The following is a 27,215-nucleotide window of genomic DNA, read 5'->3' as shown; positions in this document are numbered from 1 at the left end:
TAATTTAATTTGTATTTTCTAATGGCCAAATCCTATAATGAATCTGATACTAAAACTAGAATGATTGTGTTACAACTAAAAGGACCCCAGTGTTGATTTAATGCAAGCTGCTTAGTTTTATCCACAAGAAAGTTCAGAGACAATATATTACTTTCTCATAATCACACAATTAGATGATAATACTGAAATTAGAATATAAATCTCATAGTCCTTAAATAAATGTTTCCACTAGTTGAAAAATAAGTAGAAAAAAATCAACCTCTGTAATTTAGTAACCTCTAAGTGTCCTAAACAAAACTTTGTTTGGGACCTCAGGTTTGTCTTTCTCCCCACTGGCAGCAAATTTTTGCTTTCAACTTGGTCAGACAATCAATCAAACTTCAGGACCAAAAAAAGATTGCATTGTCAGTAGCTCCTTTCATTCTGGACAACAGTTGATATATGGAGCAGATAGTTTGAACCAGCAAATTTCACATCTCCAAGTCCCAGCTTCCCTCCTCTGACAGTACACACTGGCTCCCAGAACAGCCATACTCACTTGTCAGAAAGCATTTTGACTAGAAGTAATCCCATGGGGATGCTCAAGTCCTGTTTCCAGGAAAGTATACTTTCCTGTATGTTAACTAGTATATCAAGGCTATTCAGATTCCAGTTCCCCAACTGACTACAGTTGGTCTCTGTCTCTCCTAAACACATCAGCAGTTTTTGAGTGTTTTTCTATCTTCATTTTTGTGATGAATGAGAATGTAACAGCTGTTTCTTTGAGCCTTCTCCTAAGAGAAATCAATCCCCTTTCCAGGCAAAGTGACCTCCACCTTAGCCTGGAATAGAACACAGGAAGAGAGACATTTAGTGATAGGGGTCTTCTGTTGAGACAACAGTGACAGAGACAAAAATGTGTAGCAGGGCAAAAAGAGAGAAACCAAAGAAAAACTAGAAAACCAAAAGAATGTTGATTATATAACCACATTTCAATGTAACAATGGAAAATTTCCCATTTGTGTGGCATCTGGGTAAATGGAAAGGATATTATTTCCTTTTTCTATCCTAGATACACTGGGTAGTTGAAGTCCCTTTTGCCATTAACAGCTGTTAACAATGAATTATTTTTAGTGGGTAAAAGAATGAGGGACTCTTGTTTTCCACCTTTGTTTTCAGGAGGCAACTCTATCTTGTCAAAAGGCAGTGGTGAAATGGCTTGTTTGCCTCTGCCAGACCCCAGTGCCAGATGCCACACAATTAATTCCCCACTGGTTCCCTGTTTACATTTCCATCTGTGCTCATGAGACTTGGTGTCTTACAGTCTCCATCATCTCCAGACACCACATTGTTTTCCAAGGGAATAAATACAAAATGGTGCAGGGAAACACTCTCTCTGCAAGACAGCAGAAAGACTATAGTCTTGAATACAGAGAATATTCTCATCACTGTTGGTTTATTCTTTAGAAAGCCACTGCTGGTTTATTCTGGGTGACGAAATTTTAATTCAATACAGCCTCTGTGAACAAGTTTACAATCTAAAAGCAGAACTTGGTAAAACACAAAGTAAGGACACTTATAAGTTACAGAAAATAATGTGATAGAGATACTAATAAAGCTCTTGACTGTGGCTGTAAAGAAAAAGTTAATCTAATAGGTTTTAATGGAATATTTCTCTCTTCATGAAATTTTTAAAAAAATATTATATGCTTTTCATTAACAACATTTAGGTTTTTTGAATTTATGAAACTGTGTACTTTATTATTAATTAATTAGACTTTACAGGCATAAAATAGCACAAAAGCAGTTTATGAACAATTTTTACCTGATTAGCTTACAGGAATGTTCCATATGTCTGTATTCTCTCACAGGATCTAGTACAATGCAAGGCATATAACAGTTATGTAATAAATGATTTAATACCCTATTATATAACTCACTAGGTTGTATTTGACTAAATACCTAATCACTTCCTTATGTAGGTAAATCAAAAGTACCCTGAAAAGTCTGCATATACTTTCCAAAGTGTTTAAATAATTTTTGGAACTTAAGAGGGAAAATGGAATACATTGATTCCTTCATGTTGAAGGTACATTCACTCTCTGTTCAGTTCAGTCGCTCAGTCATGTCCGACTCTTTGTGACCCCACAAACTGCAGCACGCCAGGCCTCCCTGCCCATCACCAACTCCCAGAGTTTACGCAAACTCATGCCCATTGAGTCAGTGATGCCATCACTCTCTGTAGTAATGACATTATATCAACTCAGTGTGACTACTAAATACCCTTCTGAACTTCACCATTCTGCATTTATTTAACACCTAAAGGTCAATGGCATACAAATGCTGATAGTAGTCTCTTATGATCCTTTGTATTTGTGTGTTGTCTGCTGTGATCTCTCCATTTTCATTTCTAATTGTATTGATTTGATTTTTCTCCCTTTGTTTCTTGATGAGTCTGGCAAACCAATACAATATTGTAAAGTAAAAAATAATAATAATAATAATAAATTTTTTTAATAAAAAAAGGTCAATGGGCGGCAAATGAGAGACAACAGTCCACACTGACTTGGAAGCCATTCCAGGAGTCTTGAGTGCAGCAAACCAAAACTATTAAAGATTCAAGAACATGTGGAAAGTCTCTGGCCTTATTAAAAACTATATACCAGGGACACAAAGATATATTGTGTGCTCTGAAAAAAGAAAGTTTTGAGATAATTGAATACATGTCCCAAATTTATGCATTGGAGTAAACCGACAGTAAAGGTCAAATGAGAAGAAAGAGTAATGGAACTGCACAGTAATGATTTGTGACCTTTCTGCCAAAGACCTTTGCCTCTTTTTGAGTTTGTTCTTTTACTTGCTTTCCACTAATTATTTAGTACAGCGCTTGAAGTACTAGCTCCGGAGTCTTGAGTGCTTAGGTTAGAATAGAGTTGCTATTCCCAAATAACTGTGTTAGTTGGGCAAGTCACAATCTGTTCTTCAGCTTCCTCATCTGCATAATGGGTTTGTGAATAGTACATCTAGGACAGAGTTGCTGTGATGATGAAGTAAAATAATACATGTAAAGCATATTCAAGCACATAGTACAAGTGACAGTGAGAGTGTTAATGGCTCATAGTGTCCGACTCCTTGTGACCCCTTGGACTGTAGCCCACCAGGCTTCTCGTCCATAGAATTTTCAAGGCAAGAATACTAGAGTGGGTTGCAATTTCCTTCTCCAAAGGATTTTCCTGACTCAGGGATCAAGCCCAGTTCTCCTGTATTGCAGATAGATTCTTTTCCATCTGAGCCACCAGGCTATTATTCAATATATTGAATTAAAAGATTGAGACCAATTTACTATAAAACTATCCCGATAGATAGCCTTCATATATCTCAGCTTCTTCCACACACTCTATCTCCACTTTGATGTGCTGAGGATAAGGGAAACCCATTTTTAAAATCTCCTTTAAGTTTAAAACTATTCCAAAATATGCTCAACCATTGCCCTGGAGTAGCTAATTATTGTATTCCTAGGACAGACTATAAAACTGAATTGATCTTTCTTCCAGAGGTGTTTTTAACACTAAGATCTTATTTTCAAAATATCTATTTTCCAACCACATTTCAGGAAGATTTTTGTAGTCTATGAATTTCTAACTATACACTTGCTAGCCAAAATACATTTCTACCACTCTTAGCTTAGTCAAGCTGATTTATCCATGGGTAAAATATCAAAATTCTATTCTGAAAATTGTTCTTTTGGGCTATTAAGCTGTATCCAATTTCCAGGATGACTGAAGCCTTCATCTCTAGGGTTGAAGGATTCCATTTTGCTTCATCCATCAACCACAAAATAGTCAGCCTCATCTTTATTGCAAAGCCAAATTTCTAATGATAATGAAAGCAACTCAGGCTGCTAAGTTGAGTCAGCAACTTAAACATAAGAATTCTTTGACCAATGAACACAATCAAATTTGAAAAACAGCTGACAAAGAGGACAGAAATAAAATCTTCAAGGTTTTACTATTTTATGTTTCTGAATAAAATTTATTTTTATGTCTTTTAACACATACCTCTTCTAATTGCCACATAACTATTTTTCCTGTTTTTCCCTATATTCCATATGCATAGTTGTTTTAATTAGCTATTAATAATTGTTATTAATTCTAATAATTATTAAAATATTAATATTTAATATATGTATTAAAATTGAAATGTTTAAAGAATGTAATCTATTTTTAGCAGCGAATTACATATTAACCTTAACATGATGAAGTAGAGTGATTTAATAATATTTCTTATGTAGCAATTTTTTCTAAATGTATCTGCAATTTCAACATAACATTTTCCCTTAAGGTAATTTTTATACTTCTGTTGTAATGCCAAAATTCTATTCTTAAAATATGTAAATCCGGTCCTATTACTTCATGGGAAATAGATGGGGAAACAGTGGAAACAGTGTCAGACTTTATTTTTCTGGGCCCCAGAATCACTACAGATGGTGATTGCAGCCATGAAATTAAAAGACGCTTACTCCTTGGAAGAAAAGTTATGACCAACCTAGATAGCATATTCAAAAGCAGAGACATTACTTTGCCAACAAAGGTTCATCTAGTCAAGGCTATGGTTTTTCCTGTGGTCATGTATGGATGTGAGAGTTGGACTGTGAAGAAGGCTGAGCGCTGAAGAATTGATGCTTTTGAACTGTGGTGTTGGAGAAGACCTCTTGAGAGTCCCTTGGACTGCAAGGAGATCCAACCAGTCCATTCTGAAGGAGATCAGCCCTAGGATTTCTTTGGAAGGAATGATGCTAAAGCTGAAACTCCAGTACTTTGGCCACCTCATGCGAAGAGTTGACTCATTGGAAAAGACTCTGATGCTGGGAGGGATTGGGGGCAGAAGGAGAAGGGGACGACAGAGGATGAGATGGCTGGATGGCATCACTGACTCGATGGACGTGAGTCTCAGTGAACTCCGGGAGTTGGTGATGGACAGGGAGGCCTGGCGTGCTGCGATTCATGGGGTCGCAAAGAGTCGGACATGACTGAGCGACTGATCTGATCTGATCTGATATCATAACTATTAATTTTAGATTTTTAAACTTTCATAAAGATTCTTCTTAAAGATTTCTTAAAGTTAAAAAATTTTTAAACTTTCTTTGCATCCATGGGGTTTCAAAGAGTTGGCCACAACTGAGCAACCAACACTACACTACACTGCAAACTCTATAGCACTTGGCTGAGTGTCTGAGACAGAATAGCATTCAACCTCTATTTGTGAAAGTGATGAATAGGTGTCCAATAAATAGTTATCAAGTGAAAAACAAAAACAATTCTGCAATGATTACATTAACTTGGACTGGAATTACTGGCTTTAAGAGGATTTTTAGGAGAAACAATATAGGCAGGAAGGATCCTTGCTAGTTAATTTCCTCATTTATGTACGATCACATACCAGTTGGGGCTATACTTATGCTGTATTTACACAATTTACAAAAAGTTTATGACAAAATCTGTCTATGAATAATATGTATATTTGTATCCTCTGAATTCAAGCCACAAGTTCACACTGAAGAAATCAAAGAGGAAATAAAAAAAATGAAAACAAAGCAAAAGCACAATGGTCCAAAACCTATGGGATACAGCACAAGTAGTTCTAAGATGAAAGTTTATAGCAATACACTCTTACCTCACAAAAAATCTCAAGTAAACAATCTAACCTTATATCTAAAACAACTAGAGGAAGAAGAACAAACAAACCACCAGTTAGATGATTGTAGGTTTTTACTGTATTGCCTGGCTTGGGGATTTTATATCAATATGATTGTAGTAATAGGGGCTGTTTGAAGGGGAGGAATATGTCAAATATTCCTTTGCCTTGGTCTCATGCTATAATGGATACATTGGAAGAAGCACTGGTTTTTATACTCAAGCAGACCCAATTTCAAATGCTAGCTTTGCCAACTGTGATCTGTGTGACATTAGGCCATTTATTTGCTCAGTCTTTAAATCTCTACTCCTTGGAAGAAAAGCTATGACCAACCTAGACAGCATATTAAAAAGTAGAGACATTACTTTGCCAACAAAGGTCCATCTAGTCAAAGCTATGGTTTTTCCAGTAGTCATGTATGGATAAGTGAGTTGGACTATAAAGAAAGCTGAGCACCAAAGAATTGATGCTTTTGAACTGTGGTGTTGCAGAAGACTCTTAAGAGTCCCTTGGACTACAAGGGGATCCAACCAGTCAGTCTTAAAGGAAATCAGCCCTGAATATTCATTAGAAGGACTGATGCTGAAGCTGAAACTCCAATACTTTGGCCACCTGATGTGAAGAACTGACTCATTGGAAAAACCCTGATGCTGGGAAAGATTGAGGGCAGGAGGAGAAGGGGACGACAGAGGATGAGATGGTTGGATGACATCACCAACTCAATGGAGATGAGTTTGAGCAAGCTCCAGAAGTTGATGATGGACAAGGAAGCCTGGATTGCTGCAGTCCATGGGGTTGCAGAGTCAGACACGACTGAGCGACTGACCTGAACTAAGTAATACATATCCTGCATGGGTGGTATCTGGCACACATTAGGGCTCAGTATGTTCAGGTTCTCATTATTAGAACCCCAGAAGGATTTAACTGACCTGTATGCCACAATCTAGTGTGCAATCTTAGACTATTGCAAGATCTATAAACTGGAGTAAGGCATGCAAAAAGTCCATTACTGAGCAGTACTTGACAAATAGTAAGCCCTCTATAGTATTAGAAATTGTTGTTGTTGTTGTTGTTGTTAAAAGTTATTGCCTCAGGAGGAAAAAATACAAATTATTCAGCAAACCTGGCCTAATTATTCTGATCACACTCACCAGATAGTTCCAAGTCCTTACTTGTTTGTATAAGTCTCCGTCCTTCTCCCACAAGCTGGTACAACCTTAGATGTCTCAGTTGTAATGAAATAATCATTATGCAGTACATTGTTTAGTATCTGCCTCCCTAAGAGGATACACGCCATGACAGCAGAGACTATATTTACCTTACTTACTGCTAAATCCCAACCACTTAACACAGTGCCTATTCACTCAGTAAATATTCATTGAATGGATGAATGAGTGAATGAATAAATGTGTGAATGTCAGTGAATATTATTATACACATGACTAGTATTGTGCCTGACATGCAAATAGGTACTGAGAGAATGTCTGTGCAACTGAATTGTCAATAGCATTCATTATAATAAACATTTCTAAAGAAACTTTGTTACTTCCTTATAGTTACCCATTACTTTAAAAAAAAATGGTATTTTTTTTATCTTAAAGTTTTTTTTTAATTTTATTTTATTTTTAAACTTTACATAATTGTATTAGTTTTGCCAAATATCAAAATGAATCTGCCACAGGTATACATGTGTTCCCCATCCTGAACCCTCCTCCCTCCTCCCTCCCCATTCCATCCCTCTGGGTCGTCCCAGTGCACTAGCCCCAAGCATCCAGTATCGTGCATCAAACCTGGACTGGCAACTCGTTTCATACATGATATTTTACATGTTTCAATGCCATTCTCCCAAATCTTCCCACCCTCTCCCTCTCTCACAGAGTCCATAAGACTGTTCTATACATTAGTGTCTCTTTTGCTGTCTCGTACACAGGGTTATTGTTACCATCTTTCTAAATTCCATATATATGCGTTAGTATACTGTATTGGTGAGTGAAGTAAGCCAGAAAGAAAAAAATGGTATTTAATGATAACATCAACTGAAGAACAGACTGCCCGGGTAAAGTCTTTTATTGTCAGTCTTGCCTTTCAAACCAGAACTACTAGGCACAAAATAGGCACTCAAAATAGCTCTTTGAATGGAAAACTCTAATCATGCTCTTGACATTGTCATCATTTCCTTGACTCTCCATTATAAAGGAACAAACAAAATTACCAAGGGGAAAAAACATACAGCTCTTTAAAATGCAAAATTTTTTCCATATTATTTATTTCTTCTCTATTAGTTATACACAAATGTCAAGCCTCATATATTTTTTTTAAAAGGACTTGTGTAATCAGAGGAGGAGACAGACTAGTGAACACATGGCCTTGACGTTCCTTCAGTGAATTACAAGACCAGAGCCCAGAAAGAGAAGCTCAATTCACCTACTCCTGGACTCTCATGTGCTAAGATCACAAAACCTGAGCTATGACCAGAAAAGCTGCACCAAAGGTTTCCTGAGTGAAGTGACACAATGTGCCCAGAGACCTGAGTCACTGCACTGTCCTGAGCTGGAGGTGGACTCCTCACCCCAGGAAGACCAGCCCTGTTTGACTGCTGCCTTCCTAGGTGGTCCCTAAAAAGCCTAACACTGTTACCAGGAGCAACAAAGATCAAGCCCTGAGCCTTTAGAGTGGCCTTCCAAGACCCTAGACTACCAGAGAACTAACCCTGCTGCTACTGCTACTGCTGCTAAGTCACTTCAATCGTGTCTGACTCTGTGCAGCCCCATAGACAGCAGCCCACCAGGCTCCGCCGTCTCTGGGATTCTCCAGGCAAGAACACTGGAGTGGGTTGTCATTTCCTCCTCCAATGCATGAAAGTGAAAAGTGAAAGTGAAATCATTCAGTCGTGTCCAACTCTTCACAACCCCGTGGACTGCAGCCCACCAGGCCCCTCTGTCCATGGGATTTTCCAGGCAAGCGTACTGGAGTGGGTTGCCCTAGGGAGTATCAAATAGTGAGAGCTCACACAAAGGAAACCACTTGAATACAAGATCCAACATCACCCAACCACCAGTAACACCCTGTGCAGGACTCCTCATCTAAACAACAAACAAAACAAAAATACAAAGCCAATCATCATCAGACAGGATTACCACCTCACTCAGCTTGCCCATCAGAGGAAAAACAAACAAACAGAAACTCAGCACAAATCTCACTGTAGATGAAGCTTACACAAAACACTGGACCAACCTTAGGAGGGAAAAAACCAAAAGGAAGAAAGAATTCAACCTTCTTCAAGGAAAGAATTCAACTTTCCTTGAAGCCTGGGAAAAGGAGACCTCAAACACAATAAGGTAAAAGAAAAAAAATAATGAAAAGGCAGAGAAATACTACACAAATGAAGAAACAAACTAGAAACACAAAGTCCAAATAAATGAAGAGGAAATAGGCAAACTACATGAAAAAGAATTCATAAAAATGATAGTAAAGATTATCAAAAACCTTGAAAACAAAACGGAGAAAATACAAGAATCAATTAACAAAGACTTAGAAGAATTAAAGAATAAACATACAGAGACAAACAACACAATTACTGAAATTAAAAATACTCTAGAAGGAATCAATAGCAGAATATCTGAAGCAGAACAAATCAGTGAGCTGGAAGATAAAATGGTGGAAATAACTTCTGAAGAGCAGATAAAGTAAAAAGAATGAAAGGAACTGAAGACAGCCCCAGAGACGTCTGGGACAATATCAAAAGCATCAACATTCGAATTATAGGGGTCCCAGAAGAAGAAGAGAAAAAGAAAGGGTATGAGAAGATTTTTGAAGAGATTATAGTTGAAAATTTCCCCATTATAGAAAAGGAAATAGTCAATCAAGTCCAAGAGGCACAAAGAGTCCCATACAGGATAAACACAAAAAGAAGCACTCCAAGACACATACTAATCAAACTAACAAAGACTAAACACAATGAAAGAATACTAGAAGCAGCAAGGGAAAAGTAACAAGTAATATACAAGGGAAACCCCATACGCTTAACAGCTGATCTTTCAACAGAAACTCTGCAGGCCAGAAGGGAATGGCAGGATATATTTAAACTACTGAAAGGGAAAAATCTACAACCAAGATTACTGTAACCAGCAAGGATCTCATTCAAAATTGATGGAGAAACAAAAAGCTTTTCAGAAAAGCAAAAGTTAAGAGAATTCAGGACTATCAAACCAGCTTTACAGCAAATGTTAAAGGGATTTATATAGTCAAGAAATACAAGAGAAGAAAAAAGATCTACAAAACCAACCCCAAAAATTAAGAAAATGGCAAAAGGAACATATATATCAATAGTGATAGTGATAGTGAAGTCGCTCAGTCATGTCCGACTCTTTCCAACTCCATGGACAGTAGCCAACCAAGCTCCTGCATCCATGGGATTTTCCAGGCAAGAATACTGGAGTGGGTTGCCATTTCCTTCTCCAGGGGATCTTCCCGACCCAGGGATCGAATCCGGGTCTCCCATATTGTAGGCAGATGCTTTACCATCTGAGCCACGAGGGAAGGCCATATATATCAATAATTACTTTAAATGTAAATGGATTAAATGCTCCAACGAAAAGACACAGACTGGCCAAATGGATACAAAACAAGACCCATATATATGCTGTCTACAAGAAACCCAATTCAGACCTCAAGACACATATGGACTGAAAGTGAGAGGATGGAAAAATATATTCCATGCAAATGGGAAGCAAAAAAAAGCTGGAGTAGCAGTCTTCATATCTCACAAAATAGACCTTAAAATTAGGAAAATTACAAGAGTAAGGAAGGACACTATATAATGATCAAGGGATCAATCCAAGAGGAAGACATACAATTGGAAATATCTATGCACCCAACATAGAAGCACTTCAGTACATAAGACAAACACTAACAGACATAAAAGGAGAAATTGACAGTAACACAATAATGGTAAGAGACTTAAACACCTCACTCACACCAATGGACGATCATCAAAAAACAAAATTAATAAGGAAATCAAGTCTTAAATGATACATTAGATGAGATGGATCTCATTGATAACTTCGAGACATTCCATCCAAAAGCAGAAGAATATACCTTCTTCTCAAGTGCATATGGAACATTCTCCAGGATAGATCACATCTTGGGTCACAAATGAAACCTCAGTAAACTTAAGAAAATTGAAATTGTATCAAGCATCATCTTCTCCAACCACAATGCTATGAGACTAGATATCAATTACAAGAGAAAAAAAAAACTGTAAGAAACACAAACACATGGAGATTAAGCAATCTGTTTCTAAATAACCAACAGGTTATTGAAGAAATCAAAAGGGAAATCAAAAATTTTCTAGAAACAAATGACAATGAAAACACCACAACTCAAAACCTATGGGAAGCAGCAAAAGCAGTTCTAAGAGAGAAGTTTATAGCAATACAATCCTACCTCAAGAAACAAGAAAAACATTGAATAGACAACCTAACTTTACACCTAAAACAACTGGAAAAAGAAGAACAAAATAAAAAAAAATTAGTAGAAGGAAAGAAATCATAAAGATCCGAGCAGAAATAAATGAAAAAGAAGTAAAAGAAATAATAGTAAAGATTAATAAAAGTAGAAGCTGGTTCTTTGAGAAGATTAACAAAATTGACAAACTGTTAGCCAGACTCATTAAGAAGATAAGAGAGAAGAATCAAATCAACAAAATTAGAAATGAAAAAGGAGAGGTTCCAACAGACAATGCACAAATACAAAGGATTATAAAAGATATTATGAACAACTATATGGCAATAAAATAGATAACCTGGAAGAAATGGAGAGATTCTTAGAAAAGTTCAATCTTCCAAGACTGAACTAGGAAGAAATAGAAATTATGAGCAACCCAATTACAAGCACTAAAATGGAAGCTGTGATCAAAAATCCCCCAAAAAACAAAAGCCCAGGACCAGATGGCTTCACAGGAGAAGTCTATCAAACGCTTGCTGTTGCTAAGTCACTTCAGTCGTGTCCGATTCCGTGCAACCCCATAGACGGCAGCCCACCAGGCTCCCCCCTCCCTGGGATTCTCCAGACAAGAACACTGGAGTGGGTTGCCATTTCCTTGTCCAATGCATGAAAGTGAAAAGTGAAAGGGAAGTCGCTCAGTCGTGTCCGACTCTTCGCGACCCCATGGACTGCAGCCTACCAGGCTCCTCCATCCATGGGATTTTCCAGGCAAGAGTACTGGAGTGGGGTACCATTGCCTTCTCCGATCAAATGTTTAGAGAAGAGCTAATGCCTATCCTTCTAAAACTCTTTCAAAAACTTGCAGAGGAAGGAACACTTCCAAATTCATTCTATGAGGCCACCATTACCCTGATACCAAAAGCAGACAAAACAACACAAAAAAGGAAACTACAGGCCAATACATGCAAAAATACTCAAAAATTTTTAGCAAACAGAATTCAGCAACACATCAAAAAGCTCATACACCATGATCAAGTAGGGTTTATTCTAGGAATGCAAGGATTCTTCAATATATACACAAATCAATCAATGTGATACACCATATTAACAAATTGAAAGATAAAAAATCATTTGATCATCTCAACAGATGCAGAAAGAGCCTTTGAAAAAATTCAGTACCTATTTATTAAAACTCTTCAAAAACTGGGCCTAGAAGGAACCTAACTCAACATAGTAAAGGCCATATATGAAGCTGAAACTCCAATACTTTGGCCACCTCATGCGAAGAGTTGACTCATTGGAAAAGACCCTGATGCTGGGAGGGATTGGGGGCAAGAGGAGAAGGGGACAACAGAGGATGAGATGGCTGGATGGCATCACCTACTCGATGGACATGGGTCTGAGTGAACTCCGGGAGTTGGTGATGGACAGGGAGGCCTGGCGTGCTGCAATTCATGGGGTCGCAAAGAGTTGGACACGACTGAGTGACTGAACTGAACTGAACAGAAAACATTATTCTCAATGGTGAAAAACTGAAAACATTACCCCTAAGATCAGGAACAAGACAAGGTTGTCCACTTTCACCACTATTATCCAACATAGTTCTGGAAGTCCTAGCTTCATCAATCAGAGAAGAAAAAGAAATAAAAGGAATCCAGATTGGAAAAGAAGAAGTAAAGCTCTCACTGTTTGCAGATGACATAATACTGAACATCAGTTGAGTTCAGTTCAGCCGCTCAGTCGTGTCCAACTCTTTGCGACCCCATGAACCGCAGCATGCCAGGCCTCCCTGTCCATCACCAACTGCCGGAGTCTACCCAAACCCATGTCCATTGAGTCGGTGATACCATCCAACCATTTCACCCTCTGTCATCCCCTTCTCCTCCTGCCCTAAATCTTTCCTAGCATAAGGGTCTTTTCAAATGAGTCAGATCTTCTCATCAGGTGGCCAAAGTATTGGAGTTTCAGCTTCAGCATCAGTCCTTCCAATGAACACCCAAGACTGATCTCCTTCAGAATGGACTGGTTGGATCTCCTTGCCAGTCCAAGGGACTCTCAAGAGCCTTCTCCAACACCACAGTTCAAAAGCATCAATTCTTCAGCACTCAGCTTTCTTCACAGTCCAACTCTCACATCCATACATGACCACTGGAAAAACCATAGCCTTAACTAGACGGACCTTTGTTGGCAAAGTAATGTCTCTGCTTTTTAATATGCTGTCTAGGTTGGTCATAACTTTCCTTCCAAGGAGTAAGCGTCTTTTAATTTCATGGCTGAAATCACCATTTGCAGTGATTTTGAAGCCCCCCCCCCCCAAAAAAATAAAGTCAGCCACTGTTTCCACTGTTTCCCCATCTATTTGCCATGAAGTGATGGGACCAGATGCCATGATCTTCGTTTTCTGAATGTTGAGTTTTAAGCCAACTTTTTCACTCTCCACTTTCACTTTCATCAAAAGGCTCTTTAGTTCTTCTTCCCTTTCTGCCATAAGGGTGGTATCATCTGCTTATCTGAAGTTATTGATATTTCTCCCAGCAATCTTGATTCCAGCTTGTGTTTCTTCCAGCCCAGCGTTTCTCATGATGTACTCTGCATATAAGTTAAGTAAGCAGGGTAACAATATACAGCCTTGATGTACTCCTTTTCCTATTTGGAACCAGTTTATTGTTCCATGTCCAGTTCTAACTGTTGCTTCCTGACCTGCATACAGGTTTCTCAAGAGGCAGATCAGGTGGTCTGGTATTCATAGAAAACCCTAAGGATACTCTAAGAAAATTACTAGAGCTAATCAGTGAATTTAGCAAAGTTGCAGGATACAAAATCAATACACAAAAATCACTTTCATTTCTATGTACTAACAATGAATAATCAGAAAGAGAAATTAAGGAATCAATCCCATTCACCATTGAAACAAAAATAATTAAATATCTAGGAATAAACTTACCTAAGGAGACAAAAGAACTGTACACAGAAAATTATAAGACACTGATGAAAGAAATCAAAGATGACATAAACAGATAAAGAGATGTTCCATGTTCCTGGGCAGGAAGAATCAATATTGTGAAAATGACTGTAGTACCAAAGGCAATCTGCAGATTTAATGAAATTCCTATCAAATTACCAAGGCATTTTTCACAGAACTAGAACAAAAAATTTTACAATTCATATAGAAACACAAAAGACCTCAAATAGCCAAGACAGTCTTGAGAAAGAAGAATGGAACTGGAGGAATCAACCTTCCTGACTTCAGATTATACTACAAAGCTACAGTCATCAAGACAGTATGGTACTAACACAAAAACAGAAATATAGACCAATGAAACAAGATAGAAAGCCCAGAAATAAACCCATGCACCTATGGGTACCTTATTTTTGAAAAAGGAGGCAAGAATATACAATGGGGCAAAGACAGCCTCTTCCATAAATGGTGCTGGGAAAACTGGACAGATACATGTAAAAGAATGAAATTAGGACACTTCCTAACACCATACTCAAAGATAAACTCAAAATGGATTAAAGACCTAAATGTAAGACCAGAACCTATAAAACTCTTAGAGGAAAACATAGGCAGAACACTCAATGACATAAATCAAAGCAAGGTCCTCTATGATTCTCATCCTAGAATAATGGAAATAAAAACAAAAGTAAACAAGTGGGACCTAATTAAACTTAAAAGTTTTTTCACAGCAAAGGAAACTATAAGCAAGGTGAAAAGACAACCCTCAGAATGGGGGAAAATAATAGCAAATGAAACAACTGACAAAGGATTAATTTCCAAAATATACAAGCAGCTCATACAACTCAATACCAGAAAAACAAACCATCCAGTCAAAAAGTAGGGAAAAGAGCTAAACAGACATTTCTCCAAATAAGACATACAATTGGCTAACAAACACATGAAAAGATGTTCAACATCGCTCATTATTAGAGAAATGCAAATCAAAACTACAATGAGATATCACCTCACACCAGTTGGAATGGCCCTCATCAAAAAGTCTACAAACAATAAATGCTGGAGAGGGTGTGAAGAAAAGGGAAAGTTCTTGCACTGTTGCTGGGAATGTAAACTGATACAGCCACTATGGAAGACAGTATGGAGATTCCCAAAAAAACTAACACAATGAGGAGATTCCTCAAAACCACCATATGACCCAGCAATCCCACTCCTAGGCATATACCCTGAGGACACCAAAATTGAAAGAGACACAAGCATCTCATTGTTCATATCAGCACTATTTACAATAGCTAGAATATGGAAGCAGCCTAGATGTCCAAGGACAGATGAATGAATAAAGAAGTTGTGGTACATATACACAATGGAATATTACTCAGCCATAAAAAAAGAATGCATTTGAGTCAGTTCTGATGAGGTGGATGAACCTAGAACCTATTATAGAGAGTGAAGTAAGTCAGAAAGAGAAAGGTAAACATTTTTATTCTAACACATATATACAGAATCTAGAAAAATGGTACTAAAGAATTTATTTACAGGGCAACAATGGAGAGACATAGAGAATAGACTTATGGACATAGGGAGAGGGGAGAAGAGAGTGAGATGTATGGAAAGAGTAACATGGGAGCTTACATTACCATATGTAAAATAGATAGCCAACAGGAATTTGTTGCATGGCTCAGGAAACTCAAAGAGGGGCTCTGTATCAGCATAGAGGGGTGGGATGGGGAGGGATATGGGAAGGGATATATGTATACCTATGGCTGATTCATGTTGAGTTTTGACAGAAAACAACAAAATTCTGTAAAGCAATTATCCTTCAATGAAAAATAAATCAACTTTTTAAAAAGGGCTTGTGTATCTACAATTTTAAAAAAGAACAAAAACTAATGTCTTTGGAAATAAATTGTAAGATGGAAACATGATAGGAAGCATTTGTTTCCATGAAGTATCTTTGGATGTTTTTAACATTTAAAAAATTTTATTTTATATTATAGTTGATTTACAATGTTGTATTAATTTCAAGTATATAGCAAAGTGATTTAGTTATATGGATAAATATATCTATTATTTTTCAGATTCTTTTCCCATCTAGGTTATTACAGATTATTGGGTAGAGTTCCCTATGCTAAATAGTAGGTCCTTGCTGACTATCTATTTATAAAAAGTTATGTGCATATGTTTTTTGTTTCTTGGTTTCTTTGCCTTCATTTTTAAATTATTTTATTAATTTTGATTGGAGTATCACTGCTTTACAATGTGTTAGTTTCTGCTGTACATCTCTATATTCTTGATAGCCTTTTGTATGTGCATGTGAAAAAAAGAGCTAGCTATATTTTCAGTTTGTCTTCCTCAATCATCTTGACAGCAATACATCTTTTTTCAACTATACAATCCAATAGTTAAAGACAAAATGTAGGTAATTAGCTCTTCCACATGGCTTGTCAATGAGATTAACAGTCAAGTAACAGTTTGGAAACCAAGTAAAGCCCTAGACCAAGTGAAGATATAGAGTCAAAGCTAATTAATTAAAACTCTGACAACAAATTACACCTTCTTCAAGCTCCTCCTTCATCCTTTCCCCTGCCTCTCTTGCCTTGAATAACTGTTGTCCCAGATATTTGGTTTATCATTTTCTTGATTTTTTCTAAATATAACTATCACATATATATGAATTCCTAAAAATATACTGGTTTGTTTTTAATGTTTTTACATTTACACAATGGATTCATGCTGCAATCTTCTGAGACTGATCTTTTTACTTAGTGTTGCTGAGTCATCCATATTATTCCATATCATTCATATGTTTCACACTATGCAACATTCTATTGTATAAATATTTCACATTTATTTACTCATTCTCTTGTTGTTTCCAATTTTTGCTGTTATAAAAAATGCCTCTAAGAACATCCTTAACCATATCTCCTGGTCTAGTTGTGGAGGAGTTCTTTAGGAATGTACTTAAAGTTGTGTGTCTTAGAGCATATAAATCTTCAGCTATATAAAGTAATAGCAAACAGTTTTCCAAAGTGAGTACATCAATTTTGCATTCCCACAAGCAATGAATAAGTGATCTTACTGATCTACATTTGCTTCAACACTTGGTTTTACCAGAGTCCTTTTTTTTTTTTTTGACAAGTTTTTGTTGATGTTTTAGTACTTATGCTAAACTGTACATTCACAAGGCCTCATTCTATTATTAAAAATAAAAGTAAAAGAGGGTTATGCATGACCAATGATGAGAGTATTTCATAGGCCAGGGATTGTAATTTAACTAATTTTGTGTTTTTAAGGTCCAGATGAGGGTTTCTGGGAGAAGTAGATAGGGAATCCTAGCCCTAGTAAAGACCTGAAAGATGGCTTCTGAAAAATACCTTGAAGGGAAGGGCAGAAAGCCTTGGAATACAATGGACCCCTACTACACAGTACACAAATCATTTCTCTCCTTTCTGGACTCATCTCTTTTACTCAGAGAAGTAGCAGATCCAAGGTAATCATACCTAGGACATTTCTGAGTCTTTTGAGGGAAAGATGGTGAAAGCTTACTATGTCGTTGTTACCAGGTCTGACAGCAATATCAGGTGTGGTGGCAACAACTCAGGAAATTCTTAAGTGAAACACTCATCTGAGATTGTGTTTTCTTCTAGGGTACGGCATTGGTCTCCCTCCCAACTCTCCTTTTACCTCCAATATATCCGAGCTAATCAGTCAATACAAATCACACGGGTTTATGGATGTGCTGCATGACAAGTGGTATAAGGTGGTTCCCTGCGGCAAGAGAAGTTTTGCTGTCACTGAGGTAAGGGGAAAACTGCTGACAATGGTGATGCTTTGTATAGCTTTACCTTGAAGAAGATTAGAAAATGCTGTCATATGTGTCAGTGGCCGATAATCTAGGCTATTACATCTTCTAGGATTCACCATGATATTTGCAGCTGCTGTTTAGTCACTAAGTCGTGTACAACTCTTTGCAACTCTATGGACCATAGCCCACCAGGTTCCTGTGTCCATGGGATTTTCCAGGCAAGAATACTAGATGGGCTGTCATTTCCTTCTCCAGGGACCATGATATTTAAATTACTCCTAATTTCACTTGAAGAATGACTATCCAATAGGAATTTTCAGTAAAACAAGTTTGTCTTGGATTTAACTGTGATGCTACTTTGATGAGTAAATGTCTGAATTTCTATCTTTTCCATACATATTATATCCACAAATGCAGAAGAAATGCTATTCTGCATTACAGTAATAGTATCTGAGACTGACATTAACAGTGTTTGGTTTAACTGTTAATTGCTGGTCATGATGTGGATTGCAAAATATCCTCAAGATCTAATTTCCCAGGGGTCCAGTGATGGATCCTGCTTAGAGAAACAGACATAACCAGGTAATTCTTATATAATCCTAGATATTTTTCAACTGAAAACAATCAACTCATTTCTTTTATGTATAAGAAGCTAATATCCAGAGATCCTAAGTGATTTGCCCAAGGCACACAAATAACCAGAAAATATATCTTTCTATCATAACACTCTGCCTTTATGATATAATTAGAAAACTGCAAAGTGAGTCAGAGATTGGATAATTAAGATAGGAGACTAAAAGGTGTAATAAGAGCCAGACTCCAGTATTTAAAAGAGAAGGCAAATAAAACAGTACAAGGTCAGCCTGACATTTAAAAAAAAATCTAAAGCTGATAATAATGACTCCCAAGAGCCTCTCTTCACTAACAACTGTCGAATTTGTATTTCAACAATGACTCTTCTTCTGAGCTCTAAAACCATGTATCTACCTTCCTGTCTGACACCTCCACTTGAATATCTTACACGCATCTCACATTTAATTTGTCAAAACAGAGCCCTGATCTTCTGTCCTAAATCCACTTTTCTTCCTGTGCTTCACATCTTGGGTAATGGCATCTCTGTCCATTGAGTTTCTCATTCCAAAAACTGTCAGGGATCCTTAATGCCTCCCACATCTTACCTTCTGCATCCATCAACAAGCCATATCTTTTACTTCTATAAAATATGTCTCAAATATGCCCATTTATTGCCATCTCCACTGTCATCACTCTAGTCCAAGCCATCATTCCTCACCTGGACCACTGCAAAAGTCTCCTCACTAGTCCCTCTGTTTTCATACCTGCCTTTCTCCAATGTGTTTTCCACAAGGCAGATCCCATTCCTACTTAAGCCTGCAATGGCTTCCAAGTTAATTAAGGAACAATCTGAAAGGCTGAACATGCCCTGCAATGCCCTGAGGAACTTGACCCTGCCTATTTCCTCACCTTCATTCATGCCACTTTCCTCCTGGCTCATTACAGCCCCACCAAGATGGTCATTTCAGATGGAGACACATCAATGGCTTTCCTGCCTTAAGGTCTTGGCACATGCTGTTGCATCCTTCTTCCTAATTACTATTCTCCCCCTACCCTCCCAACATTAACCCCGCTAGTGCCTTCTCATTATAAACTCTCAGCTGAAATCCCCCTTCTTCAGAGCCTTCCCACAATCCCTGATGCAATCCGAATCATTGTTGTTCAGCCACTAAGTTGTGTCTGACTCTTTGTGACCCCATGGACTGCAGCACACTAGGCTTCTCTGTCTTTATTATCTCCTGGAGTTTGCTCAAATTCATGTCCATTGAGTCACTGATGCTATCTATCTCATCCTCTGCTGCCCTCTTCTATCTCTGTTTATAATCTCATAGCTTATTGAGAAGACAGTCACTGAGTAAAGATTTAAAGGAAGGAAGCAGGAAACTAAGGAATTAGAAAACTAGCATGCTCTGTTTCTTACCATGTGACAAAAACTGTATTTGGGACATTAACTGATTGGTTCTAACTACAACCCTGTAAGGCAAGAATTTTTATATTTATTTGGAGATATTTTCACTTTCAGTTCAGTTCAGTTCAGTCACTCAGTCGTGTCTGACTCTTTGCAGCCCCATGAATCGCAGCACGCCAGGCCTCCCTGTCCATCACCAACTCCTGGAGTTCACTCAAATGCACGTCCATTGAGTCCGTGATGCCATCCAGCCATCTCATCCTCTGTCATCCCCTTCTCCTTCTGCCCCAATCTCTCCCAGCATTTCCTACCACTTGTTGTGACCAGGGTTAATTCAAGCCAAAATCTCCAAGTGATCAAAGCTGACATCAAAACATTAGATAAGATGAAGGGAGCCTCCCCATCATGTCCCAAAGCCAGCAGTATGGAATGATTTGCACCTCTCTGATCACAAGCACATCTCTAGGTTGTGCCATTTCAGAGGACCATGAGACAAAGACATCAACTGGATGGACAATCTGGCTCCCAGGACAAGCCTCTCAGGGTACACGGCTCTTCAGACTCAGAACCTAACTCCACCTGGACACATAGAGGGAAACATACATAGACTCATAAGCACTAACATAAATCTAATTCCAGTGTGAAATATCTAACACAAAACATAATAGATTTGAAGCCATACACTTTAGGACTTGCATACTGGCTCTACCAATTAATCACTGACTGACTTAACTATTCCTAGGTCTGAGTTTCTTCATTCATGAATGGATATGAAAGTGAAGTGAAAGTGAAGTCCCTAAGTCATGTCTGACTCTTGCGATCCCATGAACTGTAGCCTACCAGGTTCCTCTGTCCATGGGATTTTCCAGGCAAGAATACTGGAGTGGGTAGCCATTTCCTTCTCCAGGAGATCTTCCTGACTCAGGGATTGAACCTGGGTCCCCTGCATTGTGGGCAAACACTTTACCGTCTGAGCCACCAGGGAAGTCGATAAAACATAACTTGTCATTTTGTTCTGAGAATAAGAGAACATTTATGGAAAGACCTAGGAAAAAAACTTGGCATAGTAAATAGAAGCATTAATACTTCCTCTGCTTCCATCAGGAGAATTTCCTGGGGTTCATAGATATCTTTAGATATCTTCCTATAGCTCTTTCTAGAAGTGGGAAAACCTTCCCAGAAACTCTCCAGTAGATTTCTTCATATTCATTGGCCAAAAATTGTGTCATCTGTCCATGTTTAAGCCAATCAATGGTGAGGAGAATGAGATTACCATGATAGATTAGCCAGCCATGACTCATCCCCTAAAACTAGTAAGGGGGCAGCTTCCCTGGCAATACATAGTCCCACAGAGAAAACCTAAATGAAAGCAGGGTTCCCTTAGGAAGAATGATTCAGGAGAATGGATGCTAAGTAGACAACCTACCACCTGTTTTACACCTTCTCCCATCCTACCTGCTTCTAGCCATCAGTACAATGAGGTATTTGTATATAATCATCTGCAAGCACCCTCCCAGCTTTGATATAGTGATCATGGTCTTTCTTTATGTCATCCTGAGATGAGAATGCTTAATATATTTACCATAAAGCATAATGGTTTTGGAGACAGTTCTAGGTTTGAACACTACCATCTAAGTGATATGAAACATGTTACTTGTCCATTCCTAGCCTCAGCTTTTGTAAATTGGGGTGAAAATGTCTACTTCATAGGATTGTGGTGAAAATTAAGGCAGACAATGCATGTAAAATAGTGAGCCTATACCCAAATATGATAACCACAAAGTAACTTACATCCTTAAGGATGATGAGATTTCATCATAACTGTTCCAGGGCTATATGGATTTATCAGAAATTTCAAACAAAACCAAATTAAATATGGACAAAAAAGAAGACAGGTTTTGAAAAACAAAAAATCAGAAAAGCCATGAACTGTTCAGATGATGCATGAAAAATATACCACATCATTTTTCAACCATGGTTTTTTAATGGAACAAATTCAGGGGAGAGGCATTTGAGAAACTCTGGATGTAGTGAGCTGGAAGCAACTGGATAAGAGGCTGATGTCAGGATCAAGTTATGGTTATTAAGACAACCCTGGGCTGGCTTTCCAGGTCTGCTGAATTTGAAGGGGATGAGGGGTAGGAATGAGGAGAATGGAAGAGAAGTATACCCTTAATTGGAACTTCAGAGACAGAAATAAAGGAAGATTCTGATAACATCCATGTGGGTGTAGAGTTAGGGGGGCCACCTCCAGCCTCGGGGAATGTTAAGGACACACAGGGAGCACTTCTTTCTCCAGATGGTGGTCTGAAGTAAGGCCTATTCTGGTCTGTTCAATAACAAGCTGCTTTGCAGGGATGCTCACCTGTGTGCATTTAAACAGCAGAGCATATCCTTGGGCACTGACTGCCATGTTTGTCTTGAAGAACCTAGGACAGAATTTCAGGATGTCACCTTCAGAGAACCTAAAGGTACAATGTAATTCAATGACATCCATGTTCAGCTTATTGGCTGAGCTTGGTCTCCTCTGTGAAGGCCCTCTGCCTGCTGTATTTTCTTTCACTCAATCCTTGGGTCTCCACCTGCTGTTTTGAGGTGGGGAGAGGGTTAGCTTTCTCTCGAAAAGGTCAGAAGAAGGAAACATGCTTGTTAGCACTTTCCTTGCCATCTCTTTTGCCTCAAACGTCGTACAGTCTGGGCTATTAGTGTGAAGAAAGTAGGACTGGATTTGAAATCAGACAGACCATATTTGAAGCCTTGCCTGTACCATCTACCTGCCTTGAAAAAATCATGAACCCACCCGAGTCTCAGCTTCTTCATCTCTTCAGTAACTTTTTGTAAGGACTTAATAAAGTAGTAGTTTAATGCAGTGGTTCCCAATCTTTTTGGCACCAGGGACATATTTCATGGAGACAATTTTTCCAAGGACCTGGGAAGGGGGATGGTTTGGGGATGATTCAAGAGCATTACATTTATTGTGCACTTTATTCCTATTATTATTACATCAGCTCCACCTCAGATCATCAGGCACTAAATCCTGGAGGTTGGGGACTCCTGGTTTAATGAACACATCCCTCTTCCTTCACTCCCCCAGGGGAAGGGGTGCAGAGCACAGCACAGCAGAAGCAGGAATGTTCTGGAGAGTACCTCTCCCAACAGGTGCTCTTAAGGACATTCCTCTGACCTCCCATTTTCCAGGTACAGTCCTAGTCCATGTCTGTTACCACAAAGTCATTAAACAATTTCACTCTGGAAAAAAAATCCTCATTTGGCAAATGAATAATAGCAATATATGGTCACCTAGCATGCTTTCTTCCACCTATTTCTCACAGTTGGACATTAATACTTGATCCCCTATGAGAACCTTGATCTATTCACCCTTCATCTCTTGGCAACCCTAGAGCTGGCTAGCAGCAATCTCTCTGAAAAATAAACTGTTTGTTTTTTTTTTTTTAATTCTAGGGCTTTATCTGCTCCCCAGAGTCACCTAGAAAATTGCAGGTCCAATTCTGCAGACCAGACTCCAGCAATTTTCAGAGAAGAATTTTAAATTGACCTCAGATGTTTCTTCATGATCCTCTTAGCACAGCTGTGCCTCTGCCCATAGCAGACTCACTGTCAATCAATTCCACAGGAAAAAAGTATGGCAGACTTTAAATTTCATTCATTTTACTCTGACTCAGCCCCCCCAAAAAAATACAATTTTTTTGAGTCACTGAATTTAAGGGTTCCAGGTTTTATGAAATCTGTTATTTACAAACAAGGGAAAGGAAGGTAGCAGGTCACAGCTTAGCAAACTCCCAAAACTTTTCAAGAAATTATTAAGATTTATGATGATACCTCCTTTTATAAGTCTCCTTTAAATATTGGGTTGAATAATATGCCTTTTAACCAACTGGGAATAGTTAAGAAGAAAGAGGAAACAGTTTGGGCAGAGAATGGATAGCACATTCAAACAACCTGAGGAGAATTTTCAAGAAACTCTTTACAGAGGTGTGATCTAAGGAAACAACAGAAACACTGCAATATCTCAGGGCAGGTAAAGTGAAGGAGACATTACCTAAGCTAAGGAAGCACACTTTAGCTCAAAGGGAAACATGGAGAGAGCCACTCCTAGAATCCAGGGAGGCACAGGAAAAGGCATTCAAATAGGAACTGGAGCCTTTGGTTAGGGATGTAAACATGCCACAGTGACCTGGTTGAGAGAGGGCAAGGAAGTAAATACCTGACCTTAGTCTCCTTCTGCCGTGGCATCTTCCACTTCTGCCTTTGTTGTTCAGTCACCCAGTTATGTCTGACCCTTTGCAACCCCATGGACTGTAGCACATTAGGTTTCCCTGTCCTTCAACGTCTCCAGGAGTTTGCTCAAACTCATGTCCATTGAGTCGGTGATGCCATCCAACTATCTCATCCTCCGTCGTCCCGTTCTCCTCCTGTCTTCAGTCTTTCCCAGCAACAGGGTCTTTTCCAATGAGTCAGTTCTTCCAATCAAATGGCCAAAGTATTTGTGCTTCAGATTCAGCATCACTCCTTCCAATGAATATTCAGGACTGATTTCCTTTAGGATGGACTGGTTTGATCTCCTTGCAGTCCAAGGGACTCTCAAGAGTCTTCTCCAACAGCACAGTTCAAAAGCACGAGTTCTTCAGTGCTCAATCTTCTTTACATCCGTACATGGCTACTGGACAAACCATAGCTTTGACTATATGGACCTTTGTCAGAAAAGTAATGTCTCTGCTTTTTAATATGCTGTCTATGTTTGTCATAGCTCTTCTTCCAAAGAGTAAGCATCTTTTAATTTCATGCCTATAGTCACCATCCACACTGATTTTGGAGCTCAAGGAAAAAAAAAGTCTATCACTGTTTCCATTGTTTCCCTATCTATTTGCCATAAAGTGATGGGACTGGATGCAATGATCTTCATTTTTTGAGTGTTGAGTCATAAGCCAGTTTTTTAACTCTCCTCTTTCACCTTCATCAAGAGGATCTTTACTTCCTCTTTGATTTCTGCCGTAAGGTTGGTGTCATCTGCATAGCCGAGGTTATTGATATTTCTCCTGACAATCTTGATTCCAGCTTGTGATTCATCCAGCCCAGCATTTCACATGATATACTCAGCATATAATGTCAGTAAGCAGGATGAAAATATATAACCTTGACATACTCCTTTCCCAATTTCGAACCAGGCTGTTGTTCCATGTCTGGTTCTAACTGTTGCTTTTTGACCTGCATACAGGTTTCTCAAAAGGCAGGTAAGACGGTCTGGTATTCCCATCTCTTTAAGAATTTTCCACAGTTTGTTGTGATCTACACAGTCAAAGTCTTTAGCATAGTCAATGAAGCAGAAGTAGATGTTTTTCTGGAATTCTCTTGCTTTTTTGATGGTCCAGCGGATGTTGGCAATCTGATCTTTGGTTCCTCTGCCTTTTCTAAAACCAGCTTGTACATCTGGAAGTTCTTGGATCATGTAGTGTTGAAGCCTAGTTTGAAGGATTTTGAGCATGACCTTATTAGTGAAATGAGTGCAATTGTGCAGTAGTTTGAACATTCTTTGGCATTGCCTTTCATTGGGATTGGAATGAAAACTGATCTTTTCCAGTCCTGTGGCCACTGCTGAGTTTTCCAAATTTGCTGACATATTGAGTGCAGCACTTTCACAGCATCATCTTTTAGGATTTGAAATAGTTCCGTTAGAATTCCATCACCTCCACTAGCTTTGTTTGTAGTGATGCTTCCTAAGGTCTACTTGACTTTACACTCCAGACTTCCAGGATATCTGGCTCTAGGTTAGTGATCACACCATCATGGCTCCAGGTCACTAAGATCTTTTTTGTATAGTTCTTCTGTGTATTCTTGCCACCTCTTCTTAATATATCTTCTGCTTATGTTAGGTCCATACCATTTCTGTCCTTTATTGCGCCCATCTTTGCATGAAATGTTCCCCTGGTATCTCTGATTTTCTTGACGAGATCTCTAGTCTTTCCCATTCTATTGTTTTCAACTAAATTTTTGCATTGTTCACTTAGGAAGGCTTTCTTATCTCTCCTTTTTATTCTGGGGAATTCTGCATTCAGATGTGTATATTTTTCCTTTTTTCCTTTGCCTTTCACTTCAGGAGAGGGTATTAAAATAGGAGCTGGAGCCTTTGGTTAGGGGCATAGACATGCCACAGTGACCTGGCTGAGAGAGGGCCAGGAAGTAAATACCCAACCTTAGTCTCCTCTCTGCTCCCCCCACCCCAGCCTCTTCTACCACTGCCTTAAGCCAAGGAAACCAGTCACTGTGGTCCATAAGCCTCCCCATGGCACAAATTGGGATGGGGAGAGGTGGAAAGTGGGTCTGGGAGGTAAAAAGTGTCTAGAACAGCCCCTCATGGCAAGTGAAGGTAGGGAATGGGCCAGCTAAAAGAAAGCACCTGCAGCCTGACCACCTAGAACGTGCAGCTTCTGCACCTGCAGACCAAGGTCTAGCCTGCAGGGAGGGAGATTGTTCCTTGTACAGATTACAGAGGAGGAGGTAGGACAACCGGGACTGGAATGACCTTGGTCTTAGGAGGCAGACCACCCTTGCTCTATCATTACTCTGAGAAGACAATTTCACATCCTTGGGGAAGTTACTGAATCTCTGTGAGCCTCAGCTGAAGCCATAGCTTGCTGGGTTTTTACAAGGTTTTCTGCCTCTGATTCCATGGGTCTCCTTGTGTTGTTGTTGGATGTTTAGGAAACAAATAACATACTAAGCATGAGGTGGAACATTGCAGCTCTACTTCAGAAATCCAGAAACCTCAACTATGGAAAGTAGGGAAAAGGAAAAATAAATTTTGAGACACTCTAAAAGTAAATTACACTTTTCAGTGGCTTTTTAAAAAATTAATATTAAAGAAAGTGCACATTAGGAAACTTTGCCCCATTCCATCCATGATCTCACCTTCAATTTGACCCTCACCCCATCCCTGAATTTACTCAATCCTTGCCCTCACCCCATTCCTACCCCCTAACCCCCACCCAACCTTTAATTCATTCTTGATCTTACCCATCCTTGGCAACCCGCAATCCTGAACCTCATCCAGTAAGGATGAGTGGGGTGGAGTGAGGATGTTTGTGAAGCTCATTATTAGGTGATATTTTAAGCTGAAGTGTAAATGGTTTAAGAGCACTGTAGAGGTGCAAATATAAAAACAACCTCTGTGTCAAAATATCCCCATGTAAAATGTACATCAAGACATCATGAACACAAATTGCTTAACCTCTCTGAGTTTCCTCCTCTACTAACTGGAGAGATTTGATGATTTGGCTTGGTGTAAGGAACAGAGATAATGTTCATAAAACTGTCTGACATGTGGTACGTACTGAATGGAT

General features: G+C 38.8%; 1 protein-coding gene across 1 annotated transcript in view; it reads left to right on the top strand.

Moving 5' to 3' along the window:
• The window catches only part of GRIN3A (glutamate ionotropic receptor NMDA type subunit 3A), a 212,291-nt gene that overhangs the window by 145,015 nt on the left and 40,061 nt on the right, over positions 1 to 27,215 (top strand). The window contains exon 6 of the mRNA XM_025282153.3: positions 17,719 to 17,870. Within this exon, the coding sequence (XP_025137938.2) occupies positions 17,719 to 17,870 (152 nt within the window). The remainder of the gene's footprint in view (positions 1 to 17,718; positions 17,871 to 27,215) is intronic.

The sequence above is a fragment of the Bubalus bubalis genome, chromosome 3, assembly GCF_019923935.1.
Source record: "Bubalus bubalis isolate 160015118507 breed Murrah chromosome 3, NDDB_SH_1, whole genome shotgun sequence".
Classification (NCBI taxonomy): domain Eukaryota; kingdom Metazoa; phylum Chordata; class Mammalia; order Artiodactyla; family Bovidae; genus Bubalus; species Bubalus bubalis.
Note: the sequence above shows the minus strand (reverse complement) of the source record. Positions and strands in the feature narration are given on the sequence as shown.